At 33.6% G+C, this 12,784-nt stretch overlaps 1 protein-coding gene across 1 annotated transcript; it reads right to left on the reverse strand.

Moving 5' to 3' along the window:
• Nucleotides 1-199: 199 nt before the first annotated feature.
• LOC141459447 (uncharacterized) lies at nucleotides 200-7,001 on the reverse strand. The gene is made up of 6 exons (XM_074138554.1): nucleotides 6,707-7,001; nucleotides 5,532-5,923; nucleotides 4,078-4,268; nucleotides 3,145-3,332; nucleotides 2,717-2,950; nucleotides 200-2,017 (listed from the first exon to the last, which is right to left on the reverse strand). Exons 2-5 carry the CDS (start codon nucleotides 5,899-5,901, stop codon nucleotides 2,722-2,724), a joined length of 978 nt encoding a protein of 325 aa, XP_073994655.1. The 5' UTR covers nucleotides 5,902-5,923; nucleotides 6,707-7,001; the 3' UTR covers nucleotides 200-2,017; nucleotides 2,717-2,721.
• Nucleotides 7,002-12,784: the final 5,783 nt, after the last annotated feature.

Here is a 12,784-nt window from a genome sequence, read left to right on the forward strand (position 1 = left end):
TTAATGTCTAATTTTATTCGAATAATATATGTCTTTCCGGTGAAAAACGTCAGTAGAAAATGTGCACTGTTGCAATACTTAAATCATCCTTCAAATCACGAAGAGTAAAGTAAATGTATCACTGCACTAGTTATATCTAGAAATGGAAAAGAAGCTTTTTGGAATATAGGACTTAGATACGGGATGATTAAACATCACATTTCATTTCCAAAATTTCTATTATTCTATTGTACTTCATAGTTGAATTAACATAAGAACCAATAATTTCACACAACACAAACTTGTGTTATTTAATGTTTAGTTTACAAATCTAACAACAATATTGCAGCAATCACACGGACCCACTCAATTAAATATGCAGGAAAGTAGAAAAATTTTTAATGACTTTTGGACCCTCTACAGGCTTAGTAATGATCGCATGATGTAAATTTCATGTCAAATTTTTAGAACATTAGCTCCTGCAAGTACACAGCCCACGTGGTGGTGACTCAAAATGAGTCAGGCTGCATTGGAGAACACTGCATTAATACGATGCTGTTCTTCAAAGGTTGCAATAGACTTTTACAAGGCTTTTGTACCAAGAGAGTCTATTCTATTAGTTCCCTCATCGGTGCCTTGTCATGTTGGACACTTCTAGATAACTACGGTATGCTCAAGTGGCCAAGAATGTAATGAGTCTTTTGAGTTGAGTAAATCTATTAGTTTCCTCAGCCTTGAACCTTGACAGAGATTTTCTATTATTATACAGCTGCAGAGGTGGGCACGGTATGTTCCAGTGACCAAAAAAGTACTGAGAATTTTGTGACGAGAGATTCTATTAGTTTTCTCAGCGGCACCTTCCAGTCACGTTCGGTATGTTCTAGTAGCCAGAAAGTACTGAGCTTTGTGAGTCTATTAGTTAGCTTCCTTAGCGTAACCTTGACAAAGGTTCTCTATTAGATAGAGTGCAGAGGAGGCACGATAAGTATAAGTAGCCAAGAAGGAACTGACGTATGCCGAGAATCTATTAGCTAGCGAAAACAATAAAAAAGTTTATTTGTTAGATAGCTGCAGAGGCAAATGTTATAATTCAGTTGCCAAATAAGAAGTGTGTTATGTCGAGCCTAAGAGTTTCTTCAGTGGAACCTTTAAAAGGTTCTCTACTGATCAACTAAAAAACCCGCTGAAGAACATATAATGTTCGAATAGCCTAAAAACAAGTGAGACTTGAGTTATTTCATCAGTTCCCTCAACACAATTTTGCCACGTTGGGCAACTGCAGGAGAGACACAGTATGTTCGAGCAGTTAAAAAATCAATAAGTGCAACTTTAAATATTAGTAGTAGTAATAAGATCCTTGACCAGCAAGCACTTAATGTCCAAAAAAGTAGGATTATCTACAAGCTTACATTAACGATCAGGGCGAGGAAGTTATTTGTGGCATTTGAAATTTCACTGGTTGGACAAAAAAAAAAAATATTTCTCTTATCCATTGAAAAAGTAAAGTTACTTCAGAAAAATAAATAAAACTATCCTAAAAGTTTTAGCTAAATTGGAAGGGTGGCATTTTAAGGCCTTTGCATTTATTTTGCTTTTTAAATTTAAGGCAATCTTAAAAATTGATTCCGGTCAATTTGCTTTTAATGTACAGACCTATATACAACTGATAGTTCTCTATATACAGAAAGGGAATTCACACATTCTTAAATTTCTACAAGTAGATAGTGAGCTTTAGTACTGTGGTGTCGAACTTTGAGATGAGTTCGGAGTAAATGACTGCTGGGCTAAGAATAGTTTCGACTATCGCATCCACTTACACAGTCACCTACACACCGTATCAACCAAAAATTGTAAAAAAAATAAAATAAAATAAAAATAAAAAAATAACAATTCTAAAAAAAGAAACCGAACACTAAAGAAATAAAATCTCTCTTAAGAATAAAGCTAAAACAAAAATAGTACAGACTCGTCTAATTAATTAAAGATTGTAATCCTGCAGGTAAATTATATCCTTTTGTTCTGCAGAAAATAACCCCTCCTGAAATGAACAGAAAACAAATTAATTAAATTTTATATCGAATTAAAATTGAAAAAAATAGCTAATGAGCATTTCATAGTGTGTCATGACGGAAAAAATAAAATCTTTGATTTAATCGGTCTCAGCACACTTTATTTTTGTATCCGTGACCGGTTTCGGACTTTCGAACGGCCTCCGGGCAGTGTTCTCTCGCTACAGAAACATTGTTCATGACCTGCAGCTGAATTCGAATACGGAATCTCCGCGAGGGAATTCAGTGACTAAACACTGAGCTAAATCCCTTCCCTTTTGTTTATTAAATGTAAATTTTATTTACTGTGTAACAGAAATTGCAATTTAAATTTTTTCTTTGAATACAATAAATTTGTCTACCTAAAAATTATTTGTAATGACGAGTATCCATTAACCAAACTTAAATGAAAAAGAAAAGGTCAACAAGCAATCAACACAAATACGAAAAAATAGGTCCGACTTAACTGGCGAAGATAGCTTAGATCTTAAACAAAGTTTTCCTCGCAACTCCCTTCAGACTAAAGGATTCATTCATTCTAGATAATGCCGCTACTGAGTTACGTGAGTGTAAACAGATCTTGTGGCATATAATCAAATGAAACTAAGCCGAAAGCTAAATAAAAAAACTCGTTTTTCAAATGGTAGTTCCGGCAATGAAATAGTTTTGAAACTGAGAAACCAGCTCACCGTCACTAGAGGTTGCCTCCAGGCTCCAGTTCCTGCTGCCTCATCACCATGGCCGCTTCAACCAGCACTCGCAGACATCGGTATGGGTCGGAATCGCTATTGTCTGAATTACTGCATTCACTCTGAGACGAACTCGGTGAGCGTTCGTAAGGACTGACAACTATTTCCGCTTCCGCATGGTGATCGCTGATGATGCCGTTAGTACTGTCGATATCGTTCTCATTTTTATCCACTCTGGAACAGGTACATATCTAACATTAAAGACAGAAGAATTCTCTTTACCTACGACTTTTGCAGCTCCAATAAGACTTTTTTTTTTTTTTAAATTAAAGATAAAAGTAAATAATAAGCATTGGTGGGGTTCGAATTTCCAAGTTTCCAAGAAGCAGTAAGAGAAAGCGAACGAAAATTCATCGAAGACTACTTACGAATCCTCACTCGTTGAAAGATCTTGCTCAGCTTCCAGATACTTCTGGTTGTACTCTGTCTGCAGGGGAGTTACACGCGACGCCAAGGTGTGCTTGCCCCGGCGCGTGTACTGCCGAGGATCTTGGCCGTCCTCACGGATCATTTGCGGCAGTATTCTACGTCTCGCGTTTATAAACCAATTGCACACCTGAAATAAACATTAAAGGTTAAAAACCAAAAGTGATAGGACTTAATTAGCTGCAGATAAGAGTATAAGTTAAGAGTATTCCATTGGTATTTTAATGAAGTTGCAGAAAAAATGGATGGAATTTTCAGCGTTCTAACATTCACATCTTCTTCCAACTTTGTCATTTTAGTAAATGTGAGTTTCTTTCAAATATTCTAGATTCACTGCACTAATACGATACTTATGAGTAAAACGCGACCTGCTGTTTTCTTTAAAAAGATCTTTGCTTGAAATTTTATAAATAAAATTAATAGGTCAACATGTAAGTATTTTAGTGAGCATAAAACTTTAAAGAAATTAGACAGAGCCGATTTTCTTCCTATTCGGAACTTTTATCAAAAAATTGATACTTATCAGTGCTGACTCGTGGTTACTTAGGTTGCACCTAACTTAAAATTAAATGAACAATTTTGAAATTTTTCAAAACCATAATATCATAACACTTTACTTCATACACTCACATTCAACAATGGTCACAATGTAATTTATTATTAGCATTTCATATTACAATCATTTTTAAAAAATGGATTTTACTTAATGAAAGTAATAATAGTGCTTGTGATACATTATTTGTTGAAAGTTATTTAAAAACTTAAGTCACAGGAAAGCACACCTGGCTATCTCAATGCCTTTTATCAAAAGAGTTCTATCATGAAAATATCTGATTTCAATAAGAAATTATAATATTATAAAAAAAGCAGGATACCTGAAGTAGCGTTAAGTTAGCCTCACGAGAGAGCATCGACTTCTCAATGTCGCTGGGATAGGCATTATATCGATGGTCGAACAGCCACCTCTTCAGAACTCTTACTGACTCATCTGGAAGATTGCCACGCTTTTTCCGGATACGAGCGCTTCCCATATTGTTTACAGTCAGTCTTCCGTTTGAACTGAGAGCTGTGGCAACAACAAATCGGAACCAAATCAGACTTCCATTTGAACCATATCATTTTATAGAATAACGTACTGGGAATACACATGGATACAAACGGAAGGGCGGACACCTTGCTTATAACTTTTCATTTATCACTGACGAGCACTCTGATTCAACAAAGAAAGAAGTAAGTCAATATATGCTCAATGGTCTAACTCAGGGGTGAGCAACCTTTTTAATCAATGGGCCAATTTAAATTTAAATTTTTTTTGGCGGGCCGCACATAGATTAACTCTTATTAATAATTTACGAAACGTCCGTATTGCATGTTTGAACAAGTCACCGACAAGTGTGTATCTCGTCACAAAAAAGTCGCGCAGACGTGGCGCGTTCATATTGCATGTTTAAAAACGTCGTCGACAAGTAACTCGCCATAAAAAAATATTTCGGTTTAGTATGTACTACCATTTTATTATAATTAATTTTATAACAATATATTGATGGGAGAAAGTCGATAAAATAAATTCAATTTTAGAAATGCTTGGCGGGCCGCAAGCGGCCCGCGTGTTGCTCATCCTTGGTCTAACTAAATATTCTTCAGAAGACTGTTCGCATCAGATGTGCGAAACATGATTTGGCACAGAATTTCTACTTATTCAATAATTTTTATGAGAAAATGATGTCTAGAAATTTTCTATAAGCGTTACATTGCGTCTAACACGGGAACAGTGCACTGAACCAAGTTTCATGAACCTTCAACACCATGCATATTGCGTCTAATGTTTCCAAACGTTATACTATAATGTTTAAACGTGTTGGGTGTTCCTAAAAATAGTTAGTTCAAAGTTTACTCTGAAGTTGTAACAAGTAACAGGCCCGCAACAAAATGGCAAAAATAAAAATCGAACTGCCAAATTAGGTGTCGGAAAGAAAAATTGTAAAAATAAAAAAAAAAATGAAGTTTTTCTTTTTATAGCCGAGCAAAGAAGTAACATGAGAGAGAGCTCTATTGTCAGAAGGATGGCTTTCAACTTTCAATCAATACTTGCTACAATTTGAAAATTCCTAAAACTTATATTAAATTGATTTTGTTTAATAAAATAAAATGAAAAAAAAACGGTACTATTTTGTACATCATATTAAATGAAGGTGCTATCCCACAACAAAGATAAAAGAAACAGACCGGATTAATATAAAGGATGTCACTAAAGTAATATCACAAATAAGTAGGGTGTGCAATTTGTTTGCATCCGAGTGTATAAGTAGTAACTTTGGTTAGCACTTACCCGGAGTTTCGCCCTCCATGTCTGACCAAGAATTTTCGCTTCCAGACATGGGGTCATAATTTTGATGCTTGCCCGGCTGCAAGTGCAAGTTGTTATAGTCCAAAAGAGCTCCAGAGGTCTGTTCACAACCACTGCCAGTACTAGCCGATAATTTATTATTTTTAATAATAGCCTCATTGTTAATATCAACTACATTATTCTCATTTTGATATGTCCCCTTTTTAGGCAAATAATTCTCTTTTGATTTTATGTTACTCAAATTTGGCTTTAGAGAAAATTTCTTTGAACGATTACTGTTGTAATATCGAATAAAGCCTGATTGCATTTCAAAATTTCTATGACTAGCTGGCGGCATGTGATTTGGCCTCATATTCCGAAATCTAAATATTTACCTGCAAAACATTTCAACAAAAATTTATTACCACAAAATCATACAAGTTTTTATCTATTTTAGACATGTACATACAGACAAGCTGTGATGAGTTTGAGTATAGAACACTGAGAAGCCCCCTTAATTATGATAGTTGCACTCGATGACAGGAAAGCTGACTGGAGATGAATGTTAAGATGAGCTCTGCATCGCATCGGCTTAGTGCCGTCATGACAGAAACTGGGCCCGAGTTTAATCTAAGTACTGGACATACAGGAGAAGCCCCCAAATAAGTTTAATGTTGGACTGTCGATGTAGCTCTGGGCCAGGGTGCAGTACCCTGAATTAAGTAGGAGGATACAATGAATGTTAAATTATAAACTTACGACATAAGTACTGTGGACGGCTGAGGCGTAAATACTGGGATCCGGCTATCTTACCGGCTTGAAATCTTCATTCCACGATAATAACCATACTAAGTTTTAAAACTTTTCTTGCTGCCAATGAAGTAAAAAGTATCCTGTCTAATTCACCAGAATTAACCAATAACAGATCATAACGTACTGATTGATCGTGGTATGAAATATCGGGTGAATGAGCCCGTGTACATCTAGTACTACTTCTAGTATAATAGCATGATTAATACGCACCTTAAACAGCAGTACTTAGAGGATAACTAAGTGGTCAGGTCAATACTCAAATTTGAACAATTATTAATTAAGTAATAAACAGTAAGTATTGAACACCTTGAGCAATACATTATACATGACACAATGGTTGGTTGTAAGCATAAAAATAAACTCACTAGTAAATTTTCCACCACTCTCCAGCGTTATCTTAGCTGTGTCTTAAACTGCCACAAATAAAATCGCCCTAATCAAGAAAGGTTCAAACAAACTATTAGGAAAATCTATATCCACTTGTTTAAATAAAACAAAAACAGAAAATAAAAACTGTATTTCACTGATAGTGCATTTTAAAATGGTTATATTGGAGCGGTAATGACATGCTCCCGGTAAGTAAACCTTAAAACTGTCAAGCACGTGCCGGAGAAAATTTCAGTCAGGCGGGATCGTTGCAGTGCCAAAGAGACGGTTACAATACTGCTTGCCAGTGTAGCCACGGTCTCACTTAGTAATCAAAGCTAGCTTTCAACTTCATATAACTGAATTATTTTATTTAAAATAATTGCATACCAACACTTTTTAATCAATCCTAATTGTTTACAAAAGAGAAAAAAAGGCCATTCTGACTCTTCAACTTCCAAGCTTGTAATCTGCACAATTTTATGAAGAAAACTTGATTTGGAGCTTTGATGGGGGGTGATGGCTTAATGAAAAAAACCTATTGTGGTTTCATTTCTAAATAATATGTTTATTTATGGGATAGTTAGTCTGAAGATTCTGTAGCTCAAGTTCAAAAAAGAATGATGCAAACATTTTCCAGATAATTCCAAAACTCATAAATTTAATGCAGTAAAATTGCATTACATCTTGCAAAACGAATCGCCTTACTTTTTTCGGTCATAGTATAAACTAATTGCGTTCAATTAATCTAGTATATTTTGCCTCCAAAGATTTTTAATATTCACTCAAACATACTAAAAATTGTCACCTTTTGACAATTATTCCTCCATTTAATATTAACTTCTTCTGACATCTTTTGTTTCCTTTCTTCTTCAGCGTTCATTTCAGAACATAATTTTCCTCTTCGATTCGCAATACGTTTCCATTTTTCTTGCTTCACCTTCACTTGTTTTTAATACGAGGGTCTTTCAATAACTAAACAGACAATAGCATTACATCAAAAGTGGTTTATTAAATCAATACAATTTTTGATTTATTCTTCACGAATCACACCAACTTCTATGCACTTGTCCTTTTTTTTTATGACTCCTTTTATCCCCTCTGCGAAGAATTCTCTACCACGATCTCGAAGCCACTTTTGCTGGTGCCACGCAAGTTTCTTTCATCGGGCCAAACAGATGAAAAGCCGAAGAGGCAAGGTCATGGCTGCAAGGAGGATGAGGCTGGAGCTCCTAACCCACTTTGTAAATATTTACTAGCATCAATATAGTACCGTATGAAGTCGAGCGTTTTCTTGAAGAAGATCACACCTTTCCACTGCCATTCCTGATATTTTCTCATCATAGCGGGCTTGAATTTGTTCACAATCTTATCTGAGTAATTTAGGCTGTTGATAGTGCGTTGCTCCTCCAAAGAATTACAGAAAATCAGACCACGAGCACTTCCCGAGCGGTGCTAGACCTTTTTACGCTTTTGCGGCCACATTTAAACTTTTCCACCTATGCGTAAAAACTAGCTCGGTTTATGCAACTACTACCGTATTACTTGTTCATCCGAGAGAATATTTTTGATGGTTGTACACTTTCCAAAACTAAAAATTGGATCACAGAACGCCGTAAGAAATAACTTTCTTGAACGAACACGCCATCAGAACTAAGACCTTAAGGGTTAGATTTATGTAAATATTAATCGAACAGCTGACTGACACTCTTCGCAAGATTACCAACTAACACTTACAAAAATTTAAATTCCCTGCATTAAGGTTGCCTTCACTAAATATGTTTGTCTGTTTATTAATTGAATGACTCTCGTACTTCTAATTTTGAAAACGTTTGAGTTCTCAGCTTTCTTTCTTTTCAATAAAATAAAAACCCACTTGTACGTCCCAAAATAACCTTTTCTCCTACTTTGTTTATCACGACTTCAGGAGTTTTCCTTCAGCTTCTTGCAATGATTTACTCATACAGTTGGCAAGTGGAACAGCAATAATCATGATCAGGTATTGTAAATTAATGAACATCGTCATCAATCAAATTAGTCGTACTTAGTACGTTGCCCTACTGAAGATCTTGTGGCACAGCACTTAGCTAAACCATAAACTGGCGTTTCACAAGTGCTAATGTTATCTTAATGAACAGCTGTGCTGTCCTTTGTCGTGCAAGGATTAACTGTTTAAATATTAATTAATATAAATACCTGTATTTATAAATGTTTACACCATGTCACAAACCACCCTCCTTTTTTAGCACCTTCTTTCAAACGTGTGATTACAAGAGGAATTAATAGGCAATACCTATTCAGGGCTATTCACCTTCATTTACCCCGTTTTCTGGGAATACCCGCTTCCTTCTATGGTGGTGGACAGTCTCTGGATATGTGACCGGAATTTCCACCATTGTGGAAGTAGTATTACGTTTTATCTGCAAATAAAGACACAACATAGAGTTTTTCTACTTCACAGTAGAATGCTACAGTTCTTCTTCTTCTTAATGGCCTTTTGTGCACTTCTTGTATCATGTCTATGGAGGATAGTCTGCTGTAGTTCTCTAAAAAATCTTTTATCCTGTAAAATCATCAATATAGTTATTACAAGAAACAGTTAAATATAAGTGTTGATTAAACGACAATATTGTTTACAAACAATATGACCAAGCTACGATAAACTATATAGAAAAAATAAAGAAAAATTTTATCTATAAGTTAGACAAATCTCATAAACAAAAACTTTTAGTTTAGTAAGCTAATTCACAATCACCTAAAATATCTTTCATGTTTGAGCTAAACATTTCAGCATTTTCTATTCGACATTCTCTACTCTTTTCTTCTACAGGTCACATACATTTTTTATAATAATTCTTTTGAAAATTTAATCATAACTGATGTCTTTTAAATAAATTGACTTACTTATATTTTCATAATATTTTTTAGAATGCATTTTTCTATTTTAGTTCAGAATTGCACTCTTAATTTAATTTGAATTTTAATAATTTCAGGAATCGAACTATAAATGCACAAATTACTTTATTACTGTATTCTGGTACTATTATTACAATGATATTATAATTATGATATTATGAATTATAATTATGATAAATATGTCCTAAATGGACGGATTCAGATTTGAGCACTTTTGAACTTCAGTTGAAGTAAACGCGTTTTTTTTTTGTTTTTAAAGGAACCGCAGTTAAACTTGTTAAAAAATAATTAATGACGTTAAAAAATTGCAAAAGTTAAATATAAATGCAAACATGCTTGTCACGAAATCACTTCTTTTTTTGAATTCAGATTTAGTACAGTAGTATGAAGTTAGAGAACATAGCTTTAAATTCATCTGCTTATGCTAAAATAAATTTTAATTTTATTAAAAATAAATATTTGCAGTTCCCCTCTATCCACGACACATTATTAGCTAATTAAGGTTAAAAATAGTTGAGCAGTTGTATTTAATTACTCTTTCATTTTAGATAAAAAAGGTAATGTGGGCAATAATAGCACTTATCAATTTTTAAGTGTTGATGTATTTTTAAATAAATTTATGTTAGTTATTAAAGAAGTCAAAGTATATAATATACATATCTCCTTAACAAAAACTTACAGTTTAAAAAGTTAAGTATAAGGGTTGATTAAACGCCAAAAGGTACACAAATCAGCAAGTACCCAACATTTCATTCAAGCTTAGTTGATATAATTTAAGTAATTTTGCTGCATTAACTTTTCCTTCACATTTTTTAGAATTTATTAGATGTCACAGACCCTTATGCTGGCCAGTTCGTTCATAATATTATTTGGTTATACTTATGATAAAATGTATATTATATCTTCGTTTTTAAATAGGTACTTTATTTTAACTCTATTCCAAATAATTATTATTCTTCTGATTTATCTTTAATATGCCCTTTATTCTGAAGTTGTCACATCTTATACATGCATGTTAAAGTAGAAAAAGACAAAGTTAGAGTCGGCTACTGTTTAAATTTGAATCACGGAGGATTTAAAACAATATTTCAGACTTGAATTCGTCTAACCGAAATATTCGTGAGCACAAATAACACACAGTTAATAACAAGTAGATTATTCAACAATTATTCATTTCTCAATTGTAATTTAATTTTACTTACAGTAAAATACTGGAATAATTATCTGTCCTAAAAGTATGCAATACTTATTTATTTTATATTACATAACATATATATAACATTGTGAGAAGAACAGCTACATTGAGAGTGTGATTGAAGAAAACTATATTATTTTCTATAAAGCCAGATAATTATTACCTATTATTATAAACGTTTGACTACTACATAAAGTAACAATTACTTTAATCGAAGAATGAACTTAAACAGACGATTTTTATTAAAAATAAAATAATCGAAATCATTGATGTATGTTGGTGTAAGCATTTTTTTAAAAAAGTTTTTAAATTTTGTAGCCTCGTAATTTTTTTTATTTTTTATAACGTTTTCTTTTTAACCTGTAATTAATAGTTTGATTATTATAGATTAATAGATATTACAGTCAATCTACAGTGCTACTTGAACAAATTTTTTGTAGATGAAAATGGCCAGCATAAGGTTCTGTGACATCTAATAAATTCTAAAAAATGTGAAGAAAAAGTTAATGCAGCAAAATTACTTAAATTATATCAACTAAGCTTGAATGAAATGTTGGGTACTTGCTGATTTGTGTACCTTTTGGCGTTTAATCAACCCTTATACTTAACTTTTTAAACTGTAAGTTTTGTTAAGGAGATTTTTGTACCTTTTGGATAGATTTTCATTTTTGTCTATTTTGCTAAGTTACATATCTGCTTTACTGTTTTTTTTAAATTTGGAATAAGCAATTCTAACATTATAACCTGATAAGGTGTTAAGTAGGAACCGTAACTACCACTGGAGAGATCTTTTTAAAGAATGATTATAGTTGCGGTCCCCAAAGCATCCTCAATAACAATTTTTTTGAGAAAGCCTTTTTATATAAAATAGGAAGGTATTTGTACGTAAAAAGCAAATTTAAACTGCGATTTCAGACCTTCCTTTTAAGAGGAGTAAGAAAAATAAACGGGCGATTACAGTACTTCTCCCTAAAAGGCAAAGAGGCAAAGATTTTGAATCGAACGACAATTCATTAATGTAAATAGGTTCACCCATTGATAATTTTAACGATTTCAGTACTTCCTCTTAGTAGGTGTAAGAGCATGATGGCACTTCACAGCCATGTAGAGGAGCTTTAATCACTTCTTCGTGCTAAATTTTATCAAAATCGGACAAAGCGTTATAGAAATATTGGTAATAATAGTTTTAGAAACGGCCTTACTTGGGTGGGGCAAACTCCCCTCCATATGAGGCGTAGCGACGAGACTTTTAAAGTGCAAATCTGTACAAAATTTCGATTCGAATGACACTTCATTCATGAAAATCAGTTCACTTGTCGATAATTTGAAACGATTGCTATACTTCCCCTTAACTAGTGTAAGAGCAGATCGCCGCTTTAATGTTACGTAGGGGAGCCCTAACTCTATCATCCTACCAAATTTTATCAAAATCGGGCTAAGATTTACAGAGTAATTAGTAATAATAATTTTGAAGGGGGCCTTACATAAAGGGGGCTAACTCCTCTCTAATTCGGTGTACAGCGTCGAGACCCCCAAAAGGCACATCTATATAAAATTCCGAATCGAATGTCACCTCATTCATGAAAATCGGTTCTCGCGTTTAGGCGCTACGTAGTTTACAAAAAAGGTAACAACAACAACAACAACAACAACAACAACAACAAGAAGAAGAACAACAACAATTTCTGAAAATGCCGTTTTTGCTCATTTTCGGCAACTTTTTTCTCGAAACCTATTAGGTCTGGGGGGTTGCAAAAAAATTACAGTTATAAAGGAGGGTTTGCCCTATATTTTAAAGAAAATTTGGGAATTTTATCTTTTATAGAAAAAGAGAAAAAAATTGTCAAAGTTGGGTGTTTTTTAACGTTACGCTTTTTCGTGCACTTTTTGACGATCAATCCTTATACAACTGTCCTACCGGACAGTTTTAATAATGAATAAAACTACTTATTACAAATGTTAGTCA

This window comes from Rhodnius prolixus, unplaced genomic scaffold, assembly GCF_049639745.1.
Source record: "Rhodnius prolixus isolate KJV_2025 unplaced genomic scaffold, Rpr scaffold_11, whole genome shotgun sequence".
Lineage (NCBI taxonomy): Eukaryota > Metazoa > Arthropoda > Insecta > Hemiptera > Reduviidae > Rhodnius > Rhodnius prolixus.

What these genes read in the sequence shown, in the direction of transcription:
- LOC141459447 (XM_074138554.1), bottom strand. Translation starts at nt 5,901, where the DNA reads ATGAGGCCAAATCACATGCCGCCAGCTAGTCATAGAAATTTTGAAATG. An exon ending in CATGGAGGGCGAAACTCCGG is followed by an intron (nt 4,269 to 5,531) that starts GTAAGTGCTAAC and finishes TTGTTGCCACAG; the next exon opens with CTCTCAGTTCAAACGGAAGA. An exon ending in CTAACTTAACGCTACTTCAG is followed by an intron (nt 3,333 to 4,077) that starts GTATCCTGCTTT and finishes TGTTTATTTCAG; the next exon opens with GTGTGCAATTGGTTTATAAA.